Source organism: Lineus longissimus, chromosome 6 (genome assembly GCF_910592395.1).
Source record: "Lineus longissimus chromosome 6, tnLinLong1.2, whole genome shotgun sequence".
NCBI lineage: Eukaryota > Metazoa > Nemertea > Pilidiophora > Heteronemertea > Lineidae > Lineus > Lineus longissimus.
In genome coordinates, this window is record NC_088313.1 from 19857492 (window position 1) to 19882036 (window position 24545).

General features: G+C 40.7%; 2 protein-coding genes and 1 long non-coding RNA gene across 7 annotated transcripts in view; 1 reads left to right on the forward strand and 2 right to left on the reverse strand.

The window, feature by feature from the left end:
* Window positions 1-8012, forward strand: part of LOC135489719 (serine/threonine-protein kinase 10-like) — a 41136-nt gene extending 33124 nt beyond the window's left edge. For 3 of the 4 annotated variants that reach the window (XM_064775210.1, XM_064775212.1, XM_064775214.1), the window contains 7 exons: window positions 87-210; window positions 693-965; window positions 1455-1584; window positions 1901-2025; window positions 2244-2432; window positions 2827-3066; window positions 4718-8012. In XM_064775210.1, the coding sequence (XP_064631280.1) occupies window positions 87-210; window positions 693-965; window positions 1455-1584; window positions 1901-2025; window positions 2244-2432; window positions 2827-3066; window positions 4718-4867 (1231 nt within the window). In that variant the 3' untranslated portion in view covers window positions 4868-8012. Of the gene's footprint in view, window positions 1-86; window positions 211-692; window positions 966-1454; window positions 1585-1900; window positions 2026-2243; window positions 2433-2826; window positions 3067-3648; window positions 3758-4717 lie in introns of all 4 variants that reach the window. The other variant, XM_064775211.1, reaches the window with a different exon arrangement.
* A 1469-nt stretch (window positions 8013-9481) lies between these two features.
* LOC135488928 (uncharacterized) lies at window positions 9482-11017 on the reverse strand. Its single transcript, XR_010447079.1, has 3 exons — window positions 10989-11017; window positions 10316-10479; window positions 9482-9559 (listed from the first exon to the last, which is right to left on the reverse strand). It is a non-coding gene; the product is annotated as an uncharacterized LOC135488928 (long non-coding RNA).
* Window positions 11018-13333: 2316 nt separating this feature from the next.
* LOC135488902 (protein O-GlcNAcase-like) lies at window positions 13334-24101 on the reverse strand. 2 transcript variants are annotated; one of them, XM_064773826.1, is made up of 13 exons: window positions 23931-24101; window positions 23082-23231; window positions 22522-22821; window positions 22080-22178; window positions 21489-21773; window positions 20614-21335; window positions 20186-20360; window positions 18060-18113; window positions 16854-16939; window positions 15655-15759; window positions 15309-15400; window positions 14853-15051; window positions 13334-14710 (listed from the first exon to the last, which is right to left on the reverse strand). In XM_064773826.1, exons 1-13 carry the CDS (start codon window positions 24001-24003, stop codon window positions 14408-14410), a joined length of 2643 nt encoding a protein of 880 aa, XP_064629896.1. In that variant the 5' UTR covers window positions 24004-24101; the 3' UTR covers window positions 13334-14407. The 2 variants fall into 2 exon arrangements, with proteins under 2 accessions (XP_064629896.1, XP_064629897.1); XM_064773827.1 differs by lacking the exon at window positions 18060-18113.
* Between the last annotated feature and the right edge of the window lie 444 nt (window positions 24102-24545).

The following is a 24545-nucleotide window of genomic DNA, read 5'->3' on the forward strand; positions in this document are numbered from 1 at the left end:
AGATCTCCGTGAGTGGGTGTGTTCTAAATATAAAGCATAAGCCATACATTTGGCATCATCACTAACGCCTCTATTGCCTTTTTCAGAAAGCAAGATCTCCGTGAACTGAAGGTGCTACAGAAACAAGAAAACAAGGCGTATCAAGACCTGGTGTTAAAGGCGCAGTACATGCGCCAGCAGGAAGAGCGGCGCTATGACTTGGAAATGCAGGTTCGATATTGATATTACCCAATGAAAAACACCAATCTCCTGTAGAGTAAACTGGTGTCCTAATCCACTTGGGTTAAGTCGATCACCGGGGGAGAGAAATAGGTTAATAATTGACAGCTTTGCCACCAGATTTCCATTCCCCGGGCCACATCGCACCTTTTATACACTCAGCAAAACTGACAGCGCGTCGAGCATGATTGCATGCATCTCCGATACCACTCTCCGTGGAGAGAAATATCAGCGGGAAGAATCACTGATGCAAACATCTCCGCCATGGAGACTGAGATCCCCTGTTATGGCGCGATAGAGCAGTGAGGAGAGATACAAAGGAATCGGAGATTGATGCTGTTTGATGCACAAGGAATGCAATAAAGATCATACAACTATATCATATACATGTACGTCATGGTGTATGTTAAAGGAGGTTCCACTCAAAGGTTTTAGTGTTTCATGCTGTAATGTATCCCTTCTTTCCATGACAGGCATTGCTGCGTAGCTTTGAAGCAGATATCGAGGCATTGAATAAACAGCAGAAACAACAAGTCGAGAAAGCCGAGATCACGCAGGGTCTTGACTTGAAGTTGGCTTCCAAGAAAATCAAACAGGACCAGGACCGGGAGGTGCGCATGTTCCACGAGACGCTGAAACAGGAGCAGAAGCTTCTGAAACAAGAGGTGGACATGATGCCAAAGGACCAGCGGAAGGATGTGCTACGTAGGCGGCGAGAGGAGAAGGATATCGAACACCAAGAGAGGGTAGGTAGCTCATTATCTCCTCGATGGAAGCAACTTTTCAGAATGTTCATCCTCTGAGCACGTTTTACTAGACTGTGTAAAAGCCTAACCATTTGGTAGTTATTCAAAACTAATAGTGTGCAATCTTTTTTGTGACACGCTGTATAGTTTCTTCAAAGGTACACTTGCCCTTTCGACTGAACTAGCGTGAAATGTCACTTTGTGACTAATCTCGTTTGTGACAGCAAGAATAATGTGAATCATGACACGTCTGACTTACTAACTCCCATCTCTATTGGATTTTGTTAGGAATAAGCAAGCAGATTGGTATCAGCTGAGATGGGTGTAGAAATCAGAGCTGATACATCTTTCCCCAATATGAAAAGTAGCTTAATCTCCTGTCAACAATTCCTTTGAGATGATGAGGAAAACCTGCTGTTGAGAACTGACTTTTCATGTCATCCAGGGTTGTCTGCTGATGTCAATGCTTCAAGTTTCTCTCATTTTCAGGAGCGACATTTCTTGGAACAACAACAAGAGTCGTTTGACAAGAAGATGAAGCGACTTTCTGATCAGCATCGGGAAAAGATCGCACTTCTGGAGAAACAGTTCTTGCAACAAAAACAACAATTGCTCAGAGGTAATTAGCGTATTCAGTAATTGATATAACATACATGAAAACCCAAAGCATTTTTTGATCAACCTAAGTTTTATTGACTAAGTTATTGGTGGAGAAAACTGGCCTTTCATACCACTTTCCTTCAGCTGCTAAGGGCTCCACAGTGGCCCCAGCCAACACAAAACTGTGGCTCCCAAATAGGGTCAGATGACAGAAGCATTGCAAGCCACTGCTTCAGCTTGAAATGTCATGTTTGCCTCCATGTTGTTCTCAGTATTTCTGTGGGCAGAATCCCTGTCTTTGCTGATCCGCCTTGAATGATTTGTTTGTTTTTCAGCTCGTGAGGCGGCCATTTGGGAAATGGAGGAACGCCACCAGCATGAGAAGCATCAGCTTGCCAAGCGCCAGTTGAAGGACATGTTCTTCTTGAAGAGACATCAGATGTTGACTCGACATGATAAGGTAGTCATGAGCATGTTACACTCTGACTGAGCCCTTAGAGATGGCTCATTTTTAGATTGAACCAGAAAACGTATAGTTAACCAAAATATACTTGTCACAATGTACCATCAGTAAGTGCTCATCAATACAACGGATCATCAATCAAGTTTAGAGACGATAGATGATAGAGATAACTATACACTGCATCAAAACTAAATGTTTTTGTTTTCCTCCTCCAGGAACTTGCTCAGATTAAACGAATCAACGGCAGGAAAGAGGAAGAGCTCCTCCGACGCCAGGCGATCGAGAAGAAACGTATGCCCAAGATCCAGAAGGGCGAGATGAAGACCCGGGCACAGATCTTCAAGCAGAGTCTTCGCATCAGTATGGTGATCAACGCTGATGAGGAGAGGGATAAGATTCGACAGGTAGGGCACCTGTGATCGTGTTGTGATCTGGATGTGGTGATTACAGTAGCTGTTGTAAAGCACTTTTAAACTGAGAGGAGTGTGTCTCAAAGCACTTTGTAACAGCAGCCACATGATTTTGCTCAAACACGGTACAATTTGAAATTACTTGTTTTAGCAGGCTTGTCACCAGGCAGTGGAGATGGCATCACTTCTTATCCCACTGCAGAGATGATAATGACAAAAGCTTTTCACTCTGAAGAAACAGACAGTATTTTTCTAACTGATCGGACCCATATTTCTACCTTTACCTTTTTGTTGACGTCTGCTTCCCATTTTCTCATTGACGTCTGCTTCCCTTTGCCTCATTGACATCTGCATCCCATTTTCTCATTGACATCTGCTTCCCTTTCAGTTTGAAGAGAATGAGAAGAAGCGTGTGAAAGCTGAGCAGCTTCGCCAGGAGCTCAAACACAAGAAGCAGTGGGACGAACTCACAAACAAAAATATGACGCAACTTCGAGAGTTGGAGCAGCTTCAGGCTGAGAAGAGGAAAATGCTCATGGAGCAAGAAACCCAGAAAATCCAGGAATTGGATGATCATTATGAGAATGAGCTGGTCGAGTGGCGATCAAAGCTTCAGCCAAGGAAGCAGGTATGTTCTGAAGCCTTTATTTCATATAAGATGGTGATTTTTAACCTATCATTTACTCTATGATCGATCCCCTTTCCTGGTTCTCGGCATTATTTGCACTTTCCCCAGCACCAGTTGCCAACTTCTGTGATTTGTCAAGGAACCTGCTTTGCGTTCTTCTCAGGAAGTTTCTGCCTCAGTCCTCAATGTGAATGCATGGACTATGTAGTTTGATCCCTTATAATCCTCCAGTGATTGTTTATCATGTGTGCCAAATGACACAGAAGGTTTTGGCTGGTACAAAATCAGCCTAAAATAGTTTGTTTTCAATTTGATTGGTTGACCAAAAGATAAAAGAGCATTTAAACTTGTTTTCTTTTCGAGGGCAACTTTCAGCATCCTTTCACATCCTATCTCGCACTTGATCATGAATTGGATATACTGTGTGGACGCTATTTAGCCAGTTGAAGGGTGTTCCAAAACCTGCTAAATATCATCTTCACAATATATCTGTTGAGGGACAGACTAGTTCAACGATAGTCTGTTAGAGTCCAAAACTGCCCAATCAGTTTGATGATCGAGTGTTACTGTCCTGTGTTTCAGAAACTTGAGAACGCCCTGGTGTCCAACAGTGATATAGATAAATTCCTCCACTCGGACAACACCGACGCATTGACTAGCCAGTCTAAATTCTATGTTGCGCACAGATGATGTATATATCTCATACATTATTCTTCAGAAATAGATATTGCTGTCCTTAATAGCTTTATCACTTTCAGCAGACTGTTCATACCTAAATCCCTTTGTAATAGTTCTTCAGCTTCTAGCTTGATTGCATAAAACACGTGTATATTCTCCCATCGGTGATTCCTCTGTGAGAGCACCAGAAAATGTTGCAAAGTGGCTCAATTTCGTTATGAACAGCTGTAATGTAGATAAGCTTTTCTCTTTGTGCAATACCTTGCCTCATGCTGCACATATAAATTGGTATCGATTGACGAGCTTTTGCTTTGTGAAAACTGCATTGGGCTTGGTGACCATGATTGTGTCAGCAGATTGCAGTTTAAAGTTGTAAATCAGCACTGGAAAACAACACTGACAATCTACGTCACTGCATAACCACAATGTTGACAAATATCGGATACTTGCATAACCATTAAAAGCTTGGTGGTGGGGTATGTAAACTAGAATTCATGGTAACCCTTGATGCATTGCTGACACACAATAGTATTGACTCTAGAGGCACCATCTAATAAACTCATTTTAACTTTCACCATAAACTTTTTAAACTTAATTTTAAAACATATTGATTAATAGCCGGGCTCGAGGCTGAGAAGAACACACTTTGTATTGTTCTGATCAACAAGTTTATAAAATAAGAAAAATTTTGAAATCACACATTGATTGAGGGAGTAAGTGAGGACACCAGGGCTGTTTCCAAAGTTTAGGTTTAGAAATAATTTTAGAAATCTTGCCATAGATGTTTATTTCTCTTTCATAAGTCATAAGGGATTAAACTGTTCTCCATGATAACTCAAGTGTGTTACATGTCGCCTAATCATACTTGATTATTTGATGTCTGTACTGAGAACAATGTGATAAATGTTCAGTCTACAGTCACATGACCCAGTCTAGCCAATGAGATCCTGACTTTACCTCTCCTATCTTTCAGCAACTGGAGGAAGAATTTGCGCGGCAGAGAGAAAAGCAGGAAAAATTTTACGGCGGAACGATACCTAACGGTGGTGCCGCAAATCTTACGCCGAATGAAATGCGACGATTGAATTCAACCAGTGGTTCTCGAGCATCTACCGTGCTATGATAACATTAACCTTACATTGGTGCCACTTTCAGACTATGAATTGGATTCATCTACACAAGACGTTTCATATGTTATCTGTGAAAATTTGCAATTTTCGTGGATTTTGACATGTGATTATAATCAGTTTGCGTGGACTCGTAGCGGGGTATACAATTGTATGGTTCAAGGCTAGGGGACTAGTCTTGGAGGAACAAGGACCAGGGGTTTTGTATGAGATTTCAATGAGGACTTCTGGAGCCCGAAGAAGAACCTTGATTTCAAGGCGTACCTTGTGATAATGCTGAATGCTGACAATGGTGAAATGTTTTTTTCAAAGTGGTGCATTATCACTACAAAAGTTGGATAAATCTTAACACAATTCGAAAGAAAGTTAATTGCATGATCATCACCAATGTCATGACTTTCTCAGTTTTGTGAGAAAGTTTGCTTGAGAAAAATATTTCATCGAAGGACATTTCACAATTGGCAGTAGCTACCTTAACAATCATAAATTCTAATAAATCATTCATACAATTTTAATATTAGGTATTTATTGAGTCTGGGGACCACTTTGAGTGCCCGGCAAACTGTCTTAACTAATGCATGTAAATAGCTGAAACTATATAAAACACAAGTATTGTGGAACTAATAGTAATAGCTTTGATTTGTGTCCGCAATTATGTGGTTACAGATTTATGTATCAATTTAATTGATTGTATAGAATATTTCATTCTAATTGAACCGAGTCTTGTGTACATTTGGCGATCAGGGTTTCTATCAGCAGGTGTGGAGGAGAACAATTCCCGCTACAAATTTGGCGACTCTTGTCCCAGTGCGGGGAAAATTTTCCTTCCCGACCTTCTGGTTGTGACATTGTCCTCGAAGGACACCACGAATTCAAACACCACAGCTTCTCTCTGTCTGCGTCAAGTCATTAGCTCACCTAAGCCAGTCACCTGGTGGGAAAAAAACATGTATGCATGATTTTTTCCTAGCTGCCTTTTTTCACCATTTGTCCAACGTGTATATTGCTGATGGAAACCCTGTTCATCTGTTAGAGTTCTTGTTCATGTGAGAAGCACCGATATATTTTGCTCCAAACGTCTGGTACAGTTCTTGTATCATGTTTTCTTTTGCGTCAATCAAGGTACCGTCTTTGTATCAAAATAGATCAAAAGGTGGGTTCAGTTGGTGTCTTCATTGCTCTGTATTCCAATCTACTTACTCTTTATGATTAAATTTCAAGGACGTGGGGGGATTGTGGTGATCACCACAGCTTTATTTTGAATGACCTCAGAATGTTTAGAGAAGATTTTTCGTACAGAAGGAAAAATGAGAATTGCAGTCTATTTTGAGCATAATAATATATTCACGAGATTATATAAAATTGTTCACTATCATTACCAGGAACTCCTTTTCTAAAGAGAATGTATAACTGTTCTTGGTCAGGTTATTGTAAAGATTAATGCACACCACGAAACAATTCACTTACTCAAATTCAAGCCTTCTGACTTTTCCGTATCATTTGTTTGTTGATACCTTAAGTAAGCAATCATTGTGTTGGTGATTCAATCATCCGAGATGTTATCAATATGTCTTGATAGTTGTCTTGTAATTTCATGATCACTACCATCATGCAAGTGCTTTTGTGGTGTTCAGAAGATTTATTGCAATTCATTCCAATAGAGTGGTTGTTCAGAGAGGGTGGTGACCTTAAACTGGTAAATAGGGACAAGACCTTTGACCTTATAGAAGATGGCTGTGACCTTGACCCCATTAAATTCATCCTTCAGTGGTAGTTATATTCGAGAATTTAACTCTTGGTCATTTGTGATTGCCATAGATGTCCGCTCAATTTACCGAGAGCAAATTGTGAATTGTTGACGTGTAAATATTTTGAAGTATTCAGTATTGATGATCCCACCTTTTAGTTGTGATTCTGCCATTCCTGATTATATTGTCATAGTCGTTATGATGATGATTGAAGTTAACATACTGGTTACAGGCAACAATAGACTGAATGGGGTAAAGAGGACTTATTATGCCTCATTCTAGCCACAAAAGATTTCAGCAAACCATTATTGCCGTAACCTGTATATTCAGTGATATGTTGATTGGTCAGTCTTACTTCAAGTAGTATGCTGGTCACCCAATCAAATATCACTCGCTAACGCTTGATGTTTTCAAAAGATGTTGCTCAGAGAACCAATTTCTGAAGAAGCTTTCGTAATGCACTAAAAAATGTGGCTTGCTTTGAGAAGTTTATACCGAGATCAAAATGACCAGATTCATCTTCAAGCTATTGCTACCTGGTATGATAGATTGTGTAATTTGCTCAGAGTCAGCCTGGCTCTTGCTTCATAACTAAGATTACGTTTTCCTTGATTGAAAATCTCAAACTCTGTCAACAATAGAAAGCTTAATCTCAATGCTTTATTAGACCTTAGACTGTTGCCGTGCATGGTTGATTATGTCACATTCTGAGATGTTTATACCACCCCTGATCGGGTGAAGCATCTGAGGGTGGCTTCGGTCTCTTTTTGCGCTCTTTTCATATGTTTGTTCCGTGTTTCAGTACTTGTCCATTCCCTGTCCAACCGGTGGTCGTTCTGTCCTGTCATGAGTTGTTCACTTGCTGCAATATCTAATTAATGTATGATTATGTTAGGACATCTTTCATGAAAAATTATTCCAAGCAAAAACGTGTTGTGGCACAAGCAAAAGCAATATACCTGAACAGCGTAGCCCTTTAGAATCATTTGAAACTTCATGTGCTCCATGGTATCAAGAACCCTTTTGTTGATGTGAAGTGATGGTCCTATTTTACTGTGTGTTGCTTGTCTGAATGATAGATTTTGAAGCAATGGAGTTTAAAGGGTGTTATTTCTCTATACCAATAAGTATTTATATGCAAGGAGAGAAAAACATAATCTGGACCTACATGTATGATGTTAGGCACTTTCTTGATGGACAAGCTCTCACTGCGTCTATAAGTGTTCATTGTCTTCTGTGCATGAGCTCTGTTCATACTTACTCTTGGTCAGCCTTTCCTTTGTCGTTCTCTCATCCTAAATCCACAATGATAGATATACCTTACAATATTGTAATTATGTTGTAAAATGCAAAGCGATAGAATTTAAAAATAAACGAAAATAATTATATGAAATTCCAGAGTGTGTTATTTATTTTGCACAACACCAGGTCTGTCAGTGGCTAGCATACTATTCAGTCTGGCTTCCAAGTCCAAACAAGGAAACCTGGAGCATCACTGGACAAGGTATAGTTGAGACAGAAGTCACAATCACCCAATAACTGTCCTTTACGTGTCCTTTGTCAATCTGTTATTGTGACTGTCTGTAGTGTGAAGTTAATACCTTTCTCTGTACCAAAAACACCGAGCCGACACAGGATTCTGTCTTAATTTGCTTTTATTCACGGTTTTCGCTGACAACTCTCGCTCGGTCAAATCTTTTCATTTCTAATGCAGATTCCACACCAACCTTGTATCCCAAGACGGATTCTTCTCGCAACAACATTTCCAGTTCAAATGGTAACCCAGCCAATGTTGCAGCAAAGAACTGTGGTCCTTGGTAAATTTTGTTAACGGGCCATGGCTTGTCAGTAGAATGACGATGCCATACCAAATCTGAATGCCTTCATCTCCTTCCCTGTTAATGTGGGTTATCAGGTGGAGGGGCTGAAAAAGATAATGGTTCTCACTTAACTTTTGATTCTGAATGGTAAATTCTCCACGGCACTCGCGGCAATGGTAACCCCAAAGTTATGGGCCTGGCTGCCTTATTCTAATTATACAGCCCCAGTTCTTAGGCTCCGGATCCAGGTATGCATTGCCAGGAGCTCTGCAATCACTCTGGCAGGGTTGCTATGCCTAAAATAAGCTGAGGCAAATTTGTCTTGGGCAAGGGACAAATTGTTGTTGAGAGGCCTCTACCTCCACAGCACTTTTTTCAAGAAATGCTTTGGAGGCAAAATCCTGAATTTCGAGGCCCGAAAACTAACAGTGAGTAGAAACATTGGCTTTCCACATCAAGTTCTTCTGCCAAAGATTAAGCTTTATAAAATCAGAAGAGTCATTTAACACCAAGAATTTCAAGATTGAGGTCCAAGGCCAAGTTTTATGTTCAAAGGACACATATCGAACTCTGTGAATTAAGACAAAATTAAGAAGCAGTCATCCCTCCAGTCCACATACCAGAGTTTCTGGTTGTTTATGATCACAATGACAAGGATATTGTGGGTTCAACTCTCACATAATCTGCGCCACCTCATCTCGTTGTCCTTGAGCAAGGCACCTAATACTTCATTGTGTCGCCCAAAGATTGAGGACACTCAAAAATCTCTGTCAATGTAAACCTATGTCAACTCATCCTGATATTTTGATGAGGAGACCCAAGGCTTCCACTGATCAGCACATCTGGGAAATTTTTAACTATGGAAGCACAAAAAGGGCCTTGTCCAATCCCAGTTTGATTATGAATCACTGTATGAAATATCAGGTGGGCCAAATTTGGTATTTATTGTAAATTGTCAGTCAGGTACTCATCTGGAAATACTGTTTTATTCAGTTGAGTGATCCCTTCTTGGCTTTGTTGCTCTCCAGGCTGGGAACCATCTTCCTCTAAGCAAAGCTTCCTCCGCAACTGTGCTTTCAGGCAACAATGGGCATCACCAATAAACTTGATCGTTTCATTGCTATAATCAAGAAGATGGAAGAATATTTACAATGGGTAGTCTTGTTTAATACATCCAAGACCTTTTCAACTTTTCCTTCGACCAAGCTCATTGCATGCTGAAGACTAGAGTGTCAGACATTTTTAAGAATAGCACAATACTCAACATCTTCATCTTGATCTTGGGTAGGTGGACATTGGGGACTTAGCCCTAAATCTTGTGAAAGTAAAAATCTGGTGAGGGGGGGCTGAGCATGGGGTCCCCCAGAAACATATGGGCCACATATTTTTTCCTGACATCTGGATTCCAATAAATACACTAGGCTGTAAAACCTTTGCCTATGCTGCTGCTGGAATATAGATGGTTCGCGAAAATATTAAATATCAGCCATTTTTTTCACAGGAACTTGAGGAAGCGTAAGTTTTACAACGACAATTGACATCACCCTTGTCGAAAGATTAATTCTTCTGAAAAGCTTTTAAAAGTGCGACCTCGAAAGAATTGTCTTCCTCTAAATAATAAGAAATATAGGCTTCCAAGTCTATTTCCACATGGATGGGCAGTATTTTAATGTGGATGGAGGGATAAGCTACAGAGCATCACAATGCACTGAACTGAATAGTGAATGCACTGAATGATGCACACATGATGCACATATGATGCACAGACATTCAAGTTTTTTAAGAGTTTTCAGCTGTGAATTTCAAATGCCACACCTACATTCTCGCCTCAAAATCGACGAAAAACAGAATAGAAATACGAATGTTAACTGCTTACCAATGGTTATTCTGTGTGTTAATTCCTGAATAGTTTACTTATCCAATTCGATCTACGATTTCCAGGAGGCGAGATGCCATTTCAGCCACAAGACGGCCACGAGAAAAACGAAACGTGTCACGGGATAAGCTCGCGAAAAACCGTTGTAAACGGCAGATTTCAACCTGAAAATCAAAAGGAACGACTTACAATGACGAAAAACAAGTTATATTTACTAGTTATCAAGTTTGGAGCTGTCAAACCAGGCTGATTTATGATCGAAAACGACCATGAAATCATCATCACTGTTGCGCGAAACAATGTATTCATCTATATCAAGAACTTGCCGTCGTTCGAAGTTACCGTTTTCAAAAATCCCTTGTATATGATATCGTACGAATACTTTTTCACAGTATTTGTTCCTATAGATGTAGAAATTCACAAAGAACCTCAAAATAAGTATTATTGGTGCTAATTCACAAGGATGATGAAGGATTTGATCGGTGTTTCGCGGCCGATTTTTGCTCTGAGCATGTGACGCGAACTGGCGCTTGCGCATTTCGAGAAAAAAACCTCACACTAACTTCTCCGACGGAAAAAATAGGGAACAAGTTGACTAAAATGAAAATGAATGGGCCTGTTATGGACACGAGATCATAAACAAGAATTCGGACATAAAACTTCTGTTATTTACCCGACAAAAACTGTCTTTGAGGACCAAAAATAATCACGAAATGTCAAAAGTTTCTGAAATGTATATCGTCTGCGTCCACGGCGTGCAGGAGTGCGGGCATCACGTGATAGCAATAACGCGATGTCATTGGTTGGAAACAACCAAATATGGTCCTCAAATTTGGCGGGGTATTGGGTCCACAAACCAACCCTCAAAATGGCGTTTTTTTGCTTTACAAACCACGTATGGGTCCTGAAACTGACTATGAATTTAAGATTATAATATCTCTGGCAAAGAACGCTGCAATGACCCTGTTTTTTTTGTTTTGTGAGAGTTCATTCACCCCTACCCCCCTCCCCCCCAAACCTCATTGGGCGGGTCCATTTTCCCTTTCCGTTGCAGATGCGAAAGCTATCAAATGGGATTAGGAGCCGTATCGGCTTTCCTTCGGCAGCAGATGGAAAAGCTATAAAATGGGATAGGAGCCGTATCGGCGCCATTGTTTATATAGCACATCCAGAAAGAACATCTGCATCTAGGGGTTGTCAAGCGGGGTCGGGGTAGTGCGGTGCATAGGCCTACTCAGGGATTGTTTCATGATATCTTTTAAAGTCATTACATCAAAACCAGGCGAAAAGATATATAAATATATAAATACGCCGCCCTATTGAACGAAGGACAAGAGAGGAAGACATTGTAACAATCTTACTCGTCCACAATTGTTCGGTACTGTCGCAACCTTACTGTCTCAGAAAAGAAGGAGACTGACATGGAGACATTTTCACAACCTACCTCTTTCAGAATTGTAAGACATGCGATTGAAATCTGCGCCTTCGCCTTGCAATAACAGAATAAGGTTTGTGTAGACTACAAAGGATCATGACCAGAAACAAAAATACATCGTCACAACCGAGCTTTCCAGTGTATACTGTTGCCTTCCTATACAGAATGTCTCTGAAAAGGATCTGCTGGTTGGCATACCGTTGCAATCGTTTGATGTTTCTCTCTACTTATTCTTGCAGTCTTAGACTGTCTCGTCCCGAATAAGCCCTATCTCGTCAGGCTCATGAGCTGCCATTATCTTTTGCCGTATAGTCCAGAAAATATATCCATAGTGCCTTGTTCAAGTTCTGATGTTCAAACAAGAATATAGCTTATTGGGGACCAGTATCATTAGGAAGCATTCACCACTTAGATGAGACTGTCCTCACAGGTCTGGAGGAGCCGACTGAAAGAGACCAAGGACATGGTGCATTGTTGAGTTGTGTCTGCGTCCTCGTACTCCCTTGGAGAGATTGTCGCCTGGCATATTGGGGACCAGAATCGTCAGGAAGCATTCACAACTTGGATGAGACAGTCCTCACAGGTCTGGAGGAGCCGACTGAAAGAGACCAAGGACATGATGCATTGTTGAGTTGTGTCTGCGTCCTCGTACTCCCTGGGAGAGATTGTCGCCTTGCATATTGGGGACCAGAATCGTCAGGAAGCATTCATAACTTGGATGAGACTGTCCTCATGGGTCTGGAGGAGCCGACTGAAAGAGACCAAGGACATGATACATTGTTGAGTTGTGACTGCGTCCTCGTACTCCCTGGGAGAGATTGTCACTTTGCATATTGGGGACCAGTATCACGAGGAAGCATTCACAACTTAGATGAGACATTCCTCACAGGTCTGGAGGAGCCGACTGAAAGAGACCAAGAACATGATGCATTGCTGAGTTGTGACTGCGTCCTCGTACTCCCTGGGAGAGATTGTCGCCTTGCATATTGGGGACCAATATCGTCGGAAGCATTCACAACTTGGATGAGACAGTCCTCACAGGTCTGGAGGAGCCGACTGAAAGAGACCAAGGACATGATGCATTGTTGTGTTGTGACTGTGTCCTCGTACTCCCTGGGAGAGATTGTCACCCTGCTTATTGGGGACCAGTATCAGTAGGAAGCATTCATAACTTGGATGAGACTGTCCTGACTAGAGTGTTGTCCCAGGGTCTGGAGGAACTGCCACAAAGAGACCAAGGACATTAAATTGTTGGGAAACAGGCAGGTGGAATAACTGACCAAGAATTGAATGGAAGATTAAAATCGTCCATCCAAAGCGGATTGTTTCTTTGTCCACGATGACTGGACATTCAGGGATCTCACTTGACATTTCCACTTCCACTTTTTGTCAGGAGTCTCCGTCTTCAGTAAGACAGAAGCTCTACTAAATGCAGAAGCATAAAGTCAAAGGATCGGTACAGTTCAGGATGTGGTCCCAAAACTTGAATTAAGGTTGCGTTACCTGCACTCAAGGCAATTGGGGATACCAAACCCAACTCGAGTCGGCTGGACCAGGGGTCTGATCAGAGAGAAAGACTTGAATTTCTTGTTTTCGACTTTTATTTTCATATCAACAGCCTATTTACATGACTACTTTGTCCAGAATTGTTAGATTGATGTTACATGTCGTACAAAAATGTACACTATTGATCCGAAGCATTTTTCTCTCATCAAAACTACGTTCTTCTATGTTCAAGTAAAATACCACCATCTAACTTCGAAGTTTTTTGAGCGTGGGTTATTATAGAAAACTTTGCCATACGAAATGGGTAGTTTCAAAGATGACATTTCTACAAATGCTAGAACAATTGACAACTTTAATTCACTATAAATTGAAACTTATATCACAACATATGAATAGTAAACAATTGAAAAGATCTGAAAGGCCCCTTTTCAATTAATCATGAATTTTCCGTTCCTATTGTTAGTGAGCGAGCTGTCCCCTCAAAAATATCACACAGCAAATAGGAAGACACAAAAATCACCAAAATGGAAGTTTTTAATTTTCAAATTCCTGGAGCAATGTCAAATTTATAAGGAGGGATATGTTCTACCATCAATCGATTTTTCAACTTCAGAACTAACATATTTAGTTATCCAATCCTTAATCACATAATTTGAAGATCAACAGGACACAACTGATTAAAACACAAGAATATATGGCTGCTGGCATAATTTAAGTAACACCTCCATATAACAGAATCCCATGTGCTCCTGGCTGCCAGGATTACCATATGCAAGGCACAAAGCAATGCAATGTCTCCCATACTCATCTCGGTACAGCACTGTTTACAATATTTACAATACCAACAATTCATGGACTTTGCAGTCACTAAAGATTTCTGGAGCGCAACAGCAATCACATTCATTTCAAAACCACTTTTCTATTTTACAGGTTGTCTTATTAAGTCATACAACACTGCAATATAATTTTTTTACTGCATACACAGTGTTGATTTATGTTGGTATTGGAATGAAAGGGCTATTGCGACCACGTCTCTATACACAAGACTAGCTATTGCACAATCATCATTCAACACAATGGCACCTTTGAATGCATGATAATGCTCACAGTAATATAGCACCTCTATTGTGGAATATTACAGTCCAAGTGAGCTAAATTGCACGAGCCAAGATCATGGTGTTTTCTGGAATGTGACTGATCATACCGGAAACGTCAAAGAATCCCAATTTGGTGTAGAATTCAACGATATGTTTATCTCCCACGCACACTTCACAGTGGACTCCATGTGAGCCATTGGCTTTGAGGGCGGACAGCACACAGGCAAGAAGACGTTTCACGGTCGAGGCATCATCAAGTCTTTCAGGAAGAACATCAATACGGATCTGCGACGGGTAGCGGGCGTACAGATCTTCAGATGGCCGATTACGCTTCTCATAGAAGCTCATAATGATTTCCTGAAATATCAGAAATAATTTAAGGCATTTGAAACTACAAACGAGTTTAGGAATTTAGGTCACAGATTGTCAAGTAAAACTAGTTGTCTCCAGCAATATTAGAGGGCCACAACATCCGAGCCAATCTTGGCAGAACACTTACCTCTGCAGGAGTGAGGTCCTTGATAGCCTTCTTGGCTGGTTTCTTGTATTTCCTCCTCATGGCTCCTATCCATTCTCCATCGTGCTTGGCATAGAAGCTCTTCACATCCAAGACAGCCAAGGCGTAAGCACAGATGCCAACATCATCATCGATCACGAAGCTATACTGGGGTGAAAGTGACAAGATGCCACCAACCAGCCTGGAAGGAAATGAACAAATTTTAACCAGGCCCAGAGTCTGAACAGGGGGGGGGGGGGACATTACTTCACTAACTTCCGAAATCAAGCAATGCACTTTTATAGCAACCTTCAATGCACCATCATGGAATTGTTGACTGGAGACACATGAAAATGGTGCAAACTTGCTAGAAAATGAGCAAGGGTCTTGATTGAGTCAAACACTTGTCATCAAAGATATAATTTGCCCCCCAGAGACAAGTCTTCATGCTAAACTTACTTGTCAGCAATCAGGTTGGGGTGATCAGGGAAGATGTCAGTTCCATCCATTCCATCATCACAAGTCTTGCGACACAGATGATAGGCAGACTCCTGGAAAGAAGAGAGAACATGGTAAACTCACCAGGTATTTGAACAGGTTGTACCACTCAGCAAATGAATTGTAAACCACTTTGTTTAAACATTTGAGCTTTTTTCAGTAGCATTAAAGGCTCAGCATATTGAACATTCAAAATCCATGACATGAGACATGTTTCAATCATACTTCCAGCTTTATTCCAACATGAAGAACACTGTTTTTAGAACTGATCCCTAAGAAAGATGGAGAAGTCATTACGTGTACATACCTCATCTGAAGGCAAGTAAGGGCGAACGACGTAAACCCTTGACATAGGTTTCTCTGGTGCTTTCAACATGAACAAGTCGTGGGCACTATCAAGGGGTAGCATACGCTAGAAATGGGAGAAAACAGCACACAATAAGTCTTTGACTTCGCAACAGATTTACCCTGGAGAGAGAAAGTACGTGTTTCATAGATGACGGGCAAGAACCCTATCAACAAGTACAATGAACACTAAGGCATACTAATAACAGAACTTTTTGAAATTTGTTCCATTGTCATTTTTAAAATGTTAATAGGGTTCTCTTTTTGTTTATTATCAATGGTATCTCTGGGAACTCATGCACTGTTACCATCAAGATCACCAAGCATTATCACCTGCGCCTGCTAACGGAGAGCTCACTGCAAGAATATGGACTGATGAGTGAAGTGCATGGACATTAGGTCAAAAGCTGACGGTCAGGGGCCAAAAAGAAAACATTTTCATTCATGCTAAAGATTAATGAATAAAGCATCATTCACTTCGAAAATGACTTCACTTCCTAACCATTTTCATTGCTAATAGACAATGAAAAACAAGACGATAATAACTAAAACACCCCTGAAAATAACAACCAGCTTTAATTGACAGGCTATGTCCATGCATGTTTCCACTCATGTGTCCATTTGCAGTGCCGGAAAGAACAACATAACGCATCCAGACTCCTCAATGCATCTCACTGAAAATGAAATTGTGTCAGTATATGTTTCAGTCTAGAGAAATGGCACAGTTCTCATTCATATTTACCATATCCAGAGACAACCAGACCAGCATTTTTGTCAGTCAGATTTGAAGCAGGTTGAAATTTTGGAGCGCAGGGCAAACTAAGCGCAGTTTTCCCTTTCAAAATTTTAACCAGGACTATCAAACCTAACCTAACATCAGATAGTGCAGCCAACAATGCTGTGTTGAGAACCACCAATGACCTACAACTGGGTAAAAGATGATTATTTGTGCCATTTCTCTACAACTGTTTCGCGCGTCCGCAGCAGTTAGCAGAGCCCAGGTGGTGATGCAAGGTGATCGAAGCTGCAAATTACAACAGTAAATAATATTAAAAGAGCGTCATCTCTGAAAGTGGTATCAAAGGTTAAAGTGAACAAAAAAAGGACCGACTATCTGTACAGGACATATAGATAATACATCCAAATTGCGAATATACATACTTGGAACTCGGCTTGTAGGCCACCTCGGAAAACCCAGGGTTCTTGGTCTCCATTCATAAAAGCTTCCTTGTAACCTTTAGTGGCCCCTAAATTATAAACAAGACAATATTAAACGTCTAATGTGGATCCCAGGCCAAAGTTTTTTTTACTCACAAGATCTATAATGTAAAAGCAATTAATGTGTTTGAAAAGTTGGTCCACCTGCTGCAAGAGTTACTGCAGAGGTCAGAGACAAACGACACGAATGAATTCTTCTGCAAGTAAATGCGCTAGCCAGTATCTGGGTGAGATATGTGGCTGAGGAGGCAATGGCAGAATCAGGAAAAGTGCATTTCTTCTATCACAGCAAAATCAGCATCAATGCCATCAGACCAAACAAATAAAAAAGATTTTTTAAATATTTTGTTTTGCTTTTTCATTTGTCTTTTGCTTTTTTCTGCAAGACTCTGCCATATTCAACAAAGACATCATAATATCGGTACTGGTAGGTCAGCAATAAAAGTTCTAGATACGCGCAAGCCACATGTTTACTTTCTACTTGGTACAGGGGATGGGGCAATATAAAAAGCGCGCTGAAAGAAAAATATTATGGGACAGGGGAACAGATACACAAGTTGATCAAATCTGTAACCAGAAATTATGACCAGTTTCAGTAATAATATTAACCTCAGGAATTCATAGAAGTACCAGAAATGATGAAAATGCACAACCCTTCCTTCCCACTCTTCAATGATATCTTGATCATAAACAGCGAAGTCACCCAGAAGTGCCCACCTCATGCATGTTTACTCCACAATCCCTTTGATTATAACATAAGCAGAGACGGGGCCCGTCCAACACAGACGTAGGTTTCTACCTACGTAACAAGTTGGCACCACAGAGGGGCAGAGTCTATGTACAATGGATGCAGGTACATCTTTGAAGTCCTGAGTTGGGTGAAACTGGTTTATTACTTTATGTATCCAAAGAATTCAGACACAAATGCCATCTGAATTTTTAAACCTGCTTGAAAACAAAACTATTAGTAATATCAAATAGGGCAGACTTGATGATTTTCCTCTCAAAACAAGTTAGCACGCAAACGCAGAGCTTCCAAACCGAACGCAGCGCCATGTGGCTTTGGGGCGAACGCGCGCAGCTTTACCTACCACTTGTACTTAATATTGAAATGTAAATAAAATGAATATTTTACTCCCAGATGCGTACATGTAAATGCTCTTGTCAGGTAACACACACTGATATATGGCAGATGTCCCATTTCTGTTTAAAAGAAGAAAAAGAGGAAAAGTGGGATTAGTAAGTTTCTTTTGTGTTTGTTGCTGTAAGAGAATAGATATTAGATCACATAATAAGGTATGGATTCATACATATTAGTTCATTATGACAGGGCTCAACTGAGCAACAGCGATTACACGTTGCTGGAAAAATGTAAAGCCAAAAATGTGGGTCGTTGGTCTTACAAAAAACATTAATTTACTCGTGACCATGTCTGTATGAATCCATTATAATTGGAACACTGTTCATTAACAGGAGCAGTTTCATCAGCACAAAGGAAGGACTAAGTGGAAGATTCTTTCAATGGTCTCAGAGGCAGTAATGTACTATTCTGGCAGTAGTATTTTACCACATGCCATTTGATTAAGAGGGAAAGAGACAGCACAGTAATTTCCTACACTTTTTTCATAAGTACCAATGTATTGTTGTTACAACCAAAGATACTGTTTACAACAGACAGTGAAACATTTGAGTAATGCAAGTCATGTCAAGCAAGCAGTCAAAATATCTGTCGTAATATTTTTTACCTCAGTTCACAGGTTGACAAGAAACCGTATTCAACAGACAGGGGTAAAGTTGGTGAATGTTTTCACAGCTGGAGCACACATTGGATTTTCAAACTGATCAAATTTGCCAGTGGTCTGCACTTAAACAATCACAAGGGTCTGCTTAGCGAAAAGCAGTAGGAATGGTGTTAAGTCATCTGAAAAGAATCATAACAGGGTTTGACCATGGCTAACCTGCGTTAGAATTGGGCACAAAAGCGACCCCAAAGAAGACCTCCCCCAAATTTTATTACTCACTGGTATCGTTTTGGTATCATGCACTGGCTCCCAGCAAAACTTGTTGAGCCAGGGAAGATATCAAACACACTTTGTACAATTCATTGACAAGAAGATGTAGAACTGGAAGGATCTACAAATCATGGCAAGTGGTGCCACTGCCCAATGACACTAAAACCAGATTACCCATCATTTCAAACCCTGTTTTCTGTATTAATTAATACAGCAAGGAAGCAATAGTGATCGAAATGCAACTTTGGGTCATTCAAGACAATGAAAGAAACATGTGGGTTGATTAAACTAGACGGCCTTCCCGAGGTTTTTATCTATCACACGACAACAAGGTTTAGAGATTCTCATTTGCACCCACTTCCAGATGCATGACATACCTGGCACTTACACCAGGACATACCCAAAAGTTCACTTTTAATCAGAAGTCTGTTATCCTACGAAGTACATGTGGTAACAACTGAATACACTGATCTCAAAAAAGGTCCAAAATCTTTCGAACAGACTACTTCTTGGTTTTGAACTTTTGAGTCTTTAGAGGTGGAAATACCATAATCGGCACCCTCAGTGAGCACGGCAATAATTAACAATGCCAAGAAGTACCCAAAACATTTTCATCACTACCGCTTCATCTGACAAATTCGGTAAAAACACAATGCATATATCGTGCATTAATCAAGTGCAAACCTCGGACGAATCTGGTCAAAGAGAACCAATGAAACCCAGATACCTTATCAGTTTGAAGCTGTGAAGAAATGAAGGACTTAAGTGGGACGTAAGGAAGGGAAACTGCATACTGTTAATCAACAGCCACCAATTTAGAACAATTGCCATAAATATTTTGAAGTGATAAGTGCTTTCTCAGGAAAGCATTTTAGTTAAGTTTCTTCATAGTCCCATTGTAGATTGTTGAATTACTTTTGCTATGTTCATTCATTCATTGCCAGTATTCCTGTCCTGGATAAGATCAGACTTCAGGTTTCTTTTGGTAGTTTCTCCATATGATTTTGATGAACTTTTTAAACTTTATTGGCTTTGTTATTGCCGTGGATTATCCATTTTGTTGGAATGGACAGTTTTTGTCGTCACAGGACATGTCCCATGCTATGGGATGTCGAGATGTATAAGACTTTCATTCAATTTGAAGCTCAGCCATCATCACTAACTGAGAGGTAACACATCGTGACTCTCCCATAGAGAAGAGGATATGACCCATGAACTGAATGAAGGATGTCACTTGGCTTTTAATCGGACTGGAAAACTTACCAAGCCACTTGATGAAGGAGTTTAAGAGACATAACACACCCCTCATGTCCCAAATGTATGGGTAGAGGTCATAGAGAAGACTCCTGTTGGGGATTTTGAACAGTCGATCACACATATCACACAGCTGTTTCACAAAGGCATCAAACTTGCCAGCTCGCTCCTTCCATTCTTTCACCTGAAGTAAAACAGAAACGTAAGGTTCAAAGTCACACTTTTGAATGCCGACTTCCAAGATACTGTCAAATGTTGTGAGTATACTGCAGGAGTCGTCCAATCCTGGGACTATCTATGCCCTTCTATAGTTTATGTTCAGAAGACAATACCGCGGACAACTGTAAACCAGCACTTGCCCTCCTGCAACAAGGTTAAATGTTCCTTTTTCTAAAACAATTCTATAAGGACAAGAGGACCAACGCATTACTACTTACCTGTTCACTGGATGGATCCTGCTCGGCAGTGCTGTCTGTAATTAGATTAGCGTTTGTCTTCAACCAATGGAATTCATCCAGAAGTTCAACGGCCTTTGATCCATGTGCGTATGGCAGATAAAAGAGATCCACTAACACTGAGACGTCACACTCTGTTAGGCGCTCCTCCTTTGTTCGAGAAGTATTATCACAGTTAGATTCAATGTCAACCTGCATTAACTCAAGTTCATTCTTATTTGACTTAGGACAGGAAGCCGAGGGAACAACTTCCATCGGTTCTGGAATAGAGTCCAATTCGCTCACACCACTACTACTGGCAGTTTCAGAGTCCACTAGACTATTGACTGGATTCATGACTGGTTGCAGATATGAATCATTCACATTTACTTCGTTTATATTGTTCAAGTTGTTAATGCTGAGTTCTAGGTTCAGATTGTCGATTGGCACAGGGATTCCACTGCTGGAGACCTGAGTTGTTGGCGTCACAGTCATGCAAGTGTTCACATTTGGTTGGAATGTCGTTGGAGCCATTGAGACCGGTGTAGAGGCAGAATTCTTTGAACTTGATGAAGACTTGGCAACGTAGAACTCTGGTAACCATTCGTTGATTGCTACTTTAAGGGCATGTTTTGGTGAATACCCCATGGCGAGCTTCGCGGAAAGGTCACTGTCAGTTTCACTCTCTGTCTCTAGTTTTATGTCGGCACTCACTGGGCTATCAGCTGCAAGATGAGAACATATTGAATGAAGCATGATTATTTTCTGTGTTACCAGTTTACACGAATTTACTCTCATGGTAAACCTATTCAGTTCAGGGAGACTGAACATTGGAAAACAGTTCGAAATAACATTTGTCAATGTTTTTCATAACATACCTGGAACACTCTCACTTTTGTTAGCACCAGGTCCAGACTTGCTCCACTGAGCCAAGGTATGCAAGGCAATAAAGTTGGCTTCATATTCACAGTTGGGGTTTGTCAATACTCCGTTCAGATGTGGAATAATATCAGTGGATCGCCCTTCGTAAGGCCCGAGGAATAAGCGCTTTTGGTCATAGTCATTTGCATGGATATTATCCCAAATAACAGGTGATCTCTTCAGAACTGTCGCGATTGCCTCGAGAGAGTCAACAGATATACTCTTGGAGATTACTTTGCTGCCTGAAAGAGAGAACAAAATGAGTCAAAAATAATAATTATACTTTCGCAATAAGCAAATATTCACAGTTACCTAATACTTTAATATCACAATTTCAGCCACGCTGATACAACCAGCATCTTGATGTTTGCCAAATGCTACAAATGGCCGAGCAGTGCCACACCTGGACGTTTGCCACATAATTCTTGCAGGGAAAAATCGGTAATTTTAGGTAAAGTCAAAATTATTATCAAGATTATGCAGAGAGAAGTGTTGTTATCGGGTTTGATCCTAATAACAGACTACTTTGAAATAAAATGCCTGTTTACCTGTCCACATAATATCAATGCCTGGCAGTAGTTTGCTGCCAATTGTTGTTAAGTATTCTGATGTGGCCACATTTGGGAAGGCCCGAGAGGCACAATATTCTGAAAAAGAAACACATTTTGAGTATCATTCCAGAGTGTCTTGCTCTTTTATGACATATTACGATGATCCTTGCCATGACGCGTGTCTACTTATTTTATGAAATTGACGTCCTTGGCGACAAGAGCAAAGGTTTGATTTTGATTTATGAACTGGTACAAGACTAGAGATATAAATGAAATGGATTTCGACAGACTTGACAAGCATTTAAAACAAAGTGTTACAATACAAAAGCATCCTTGGATACTTCCGCAGCAAGAAGTCACAATGAATATATTTATCTAAGATGAACTTCAATTCAAGTGATTCACAACTTAAGATTCAAACTGCAGTACATGTATTTACCTGTTGGACAGAATAAGAATTTGAGCTGGCCCAAATGTTGAAAGATCTCATTTGTGACGGACACCTGAGCATGAGCAAATGACTGGAACATTTCCTTATCTGCTTCACACATCTCTGACTCTATGTCGTCAAAGAGCAGGGCGAAGGCAGTGCACCCAAACTGAGACACCTGTTCCAGTTTTCTTTTGAGGGAGGTCACATCTTTGGTACTGGAGAATGTGATGTCAATGCCGGGAGAAATAGCATACATGAATGTCACATTGTTTTCCTGAGCGGCTTCCACGAGATTTGTCAAGTGTTCTGAAAAGATTTATCATTATATCAATACCGATTTAGTTGAACGATGAAGTCGGATCTGATATTAGTGACAAGACAATGGCTATTTCACAGTACTGTTAAGTGTTATAAAGTGTGATAATAAATGTACAACATTAAATCTTAATCTATTTCTCAAGGTGGTCAGCCTTCGCCATCTATCATTACCACCAAACACTACCAAACTGCTGCAGACTTATTGCATCTTTCTTCATCCTTTTTTGGCATGGGATAAAAAGACGTACCTGCTTCCTCCACGGAGTACAAGTCCCTCCAATAAGCCCTATGTTTGTAGTCATCTTTTGGAGCATACAAGTAGGTGTTCAAGCCAAACTTGTTCATCTTCTTGAAAAGATCTTTCCTTTGCTCTGATGTCCATGGTCGGCCATAGAAACCTGAAATCGAACAACAGTGAGTGAGAACAGATATCTAGGTTGAGGTTTCGCTCAAAAAGATGATGATTTTGTGCTAGCCCCAATGCTTAATGCATGTATCAAAAAAAGGCACGTCGTGACGACACTACTTGCAACAGAGCATCTGGAGTTTGTCCATCGTAATTTTTCATGACATTTCTTCAATGCTACTAAAATTTTCTAGCCGTGCCCGATGCCATAGGCATAGCCAGCATAGGCTAGGGTCTGAAACATCAGGCCGTTTTCGTTTTTAAAACGCATGGACAAAATTGACAATCAATTTGAGGTAGATTTGATGAAAATCCAAGAGCAATTGTGAAAATGAGAGCGATTTTCAAGATTTCTCATAATTTTGAACGAGACGTGACGTCACATGATCATGTGATACTGAAGGTCGACATCACATGTACAGACCCACAGTCAGTGCAGTGGTAGGCCTATGCCAGCGCCTCCAATCCACACCACCAAACGCCAAAGTTTCAACTTTAAACCAAAAGGCGAATGCGCGGTGCAGTACAAATGTCTGATGAGAACATGGAGAAATACCTCGATGCAGAAAAGCTGCATTCGACCGACAAAAACTTGTGGTTGTTTGGGGTGCGGCACAACAACCAACCATCATTATAATATAGGCCAGGGCATCCATAGGCTAGCACCACAAAAATTTCAACCCATTTTTACCTTCCACAACACCGCAGAGAAAATTTCCATTTGCAGAATTGAACTGTGTAGAGCCCGTCATCTCGATTACCATCAGACTTCTGGTAAAACAACGGCCTTATCACACCAAAATCGGCGAAACTTGAAGCTAAAAATGTCTGGCATATATACTCGATTAAGCCGATTCGTCGTTTCTGCTCACTCGGAATTGTGAATAAATTAATGTAATGAAAATTTTGTTAGAATAGTTTTGAATGGCTCCGATTCGTCCTGGCCAAAAAATGGTCCAATCCAATAGCTTGTTACAAATATCCTGATTATTCGGGCGCCTTCGACAATCCATCGAAAACTGGATAGAACTGGAATTTAATCATGTGACTATCACGTGATTCAATTACCATTTTGCACCCGTGTTTACAAACACTACCACGTGATCAGGTAGTTCCATTCCATTTCTAAACACGAGTCGGGGCGCGCGGGAGGGGGAGAGTGGGGAGAGGGGGGGGGGGGGGGGGGGGGGGGGGGGGGGAGGGGAGCTAATCCATATGTCCATGAATCTGAAAATTTTTGCGCTTTCCCCCAATGCACTGAAACATGTCAGATGGGGGGGGGGGGGGGGGAATCCCCAAATCCACT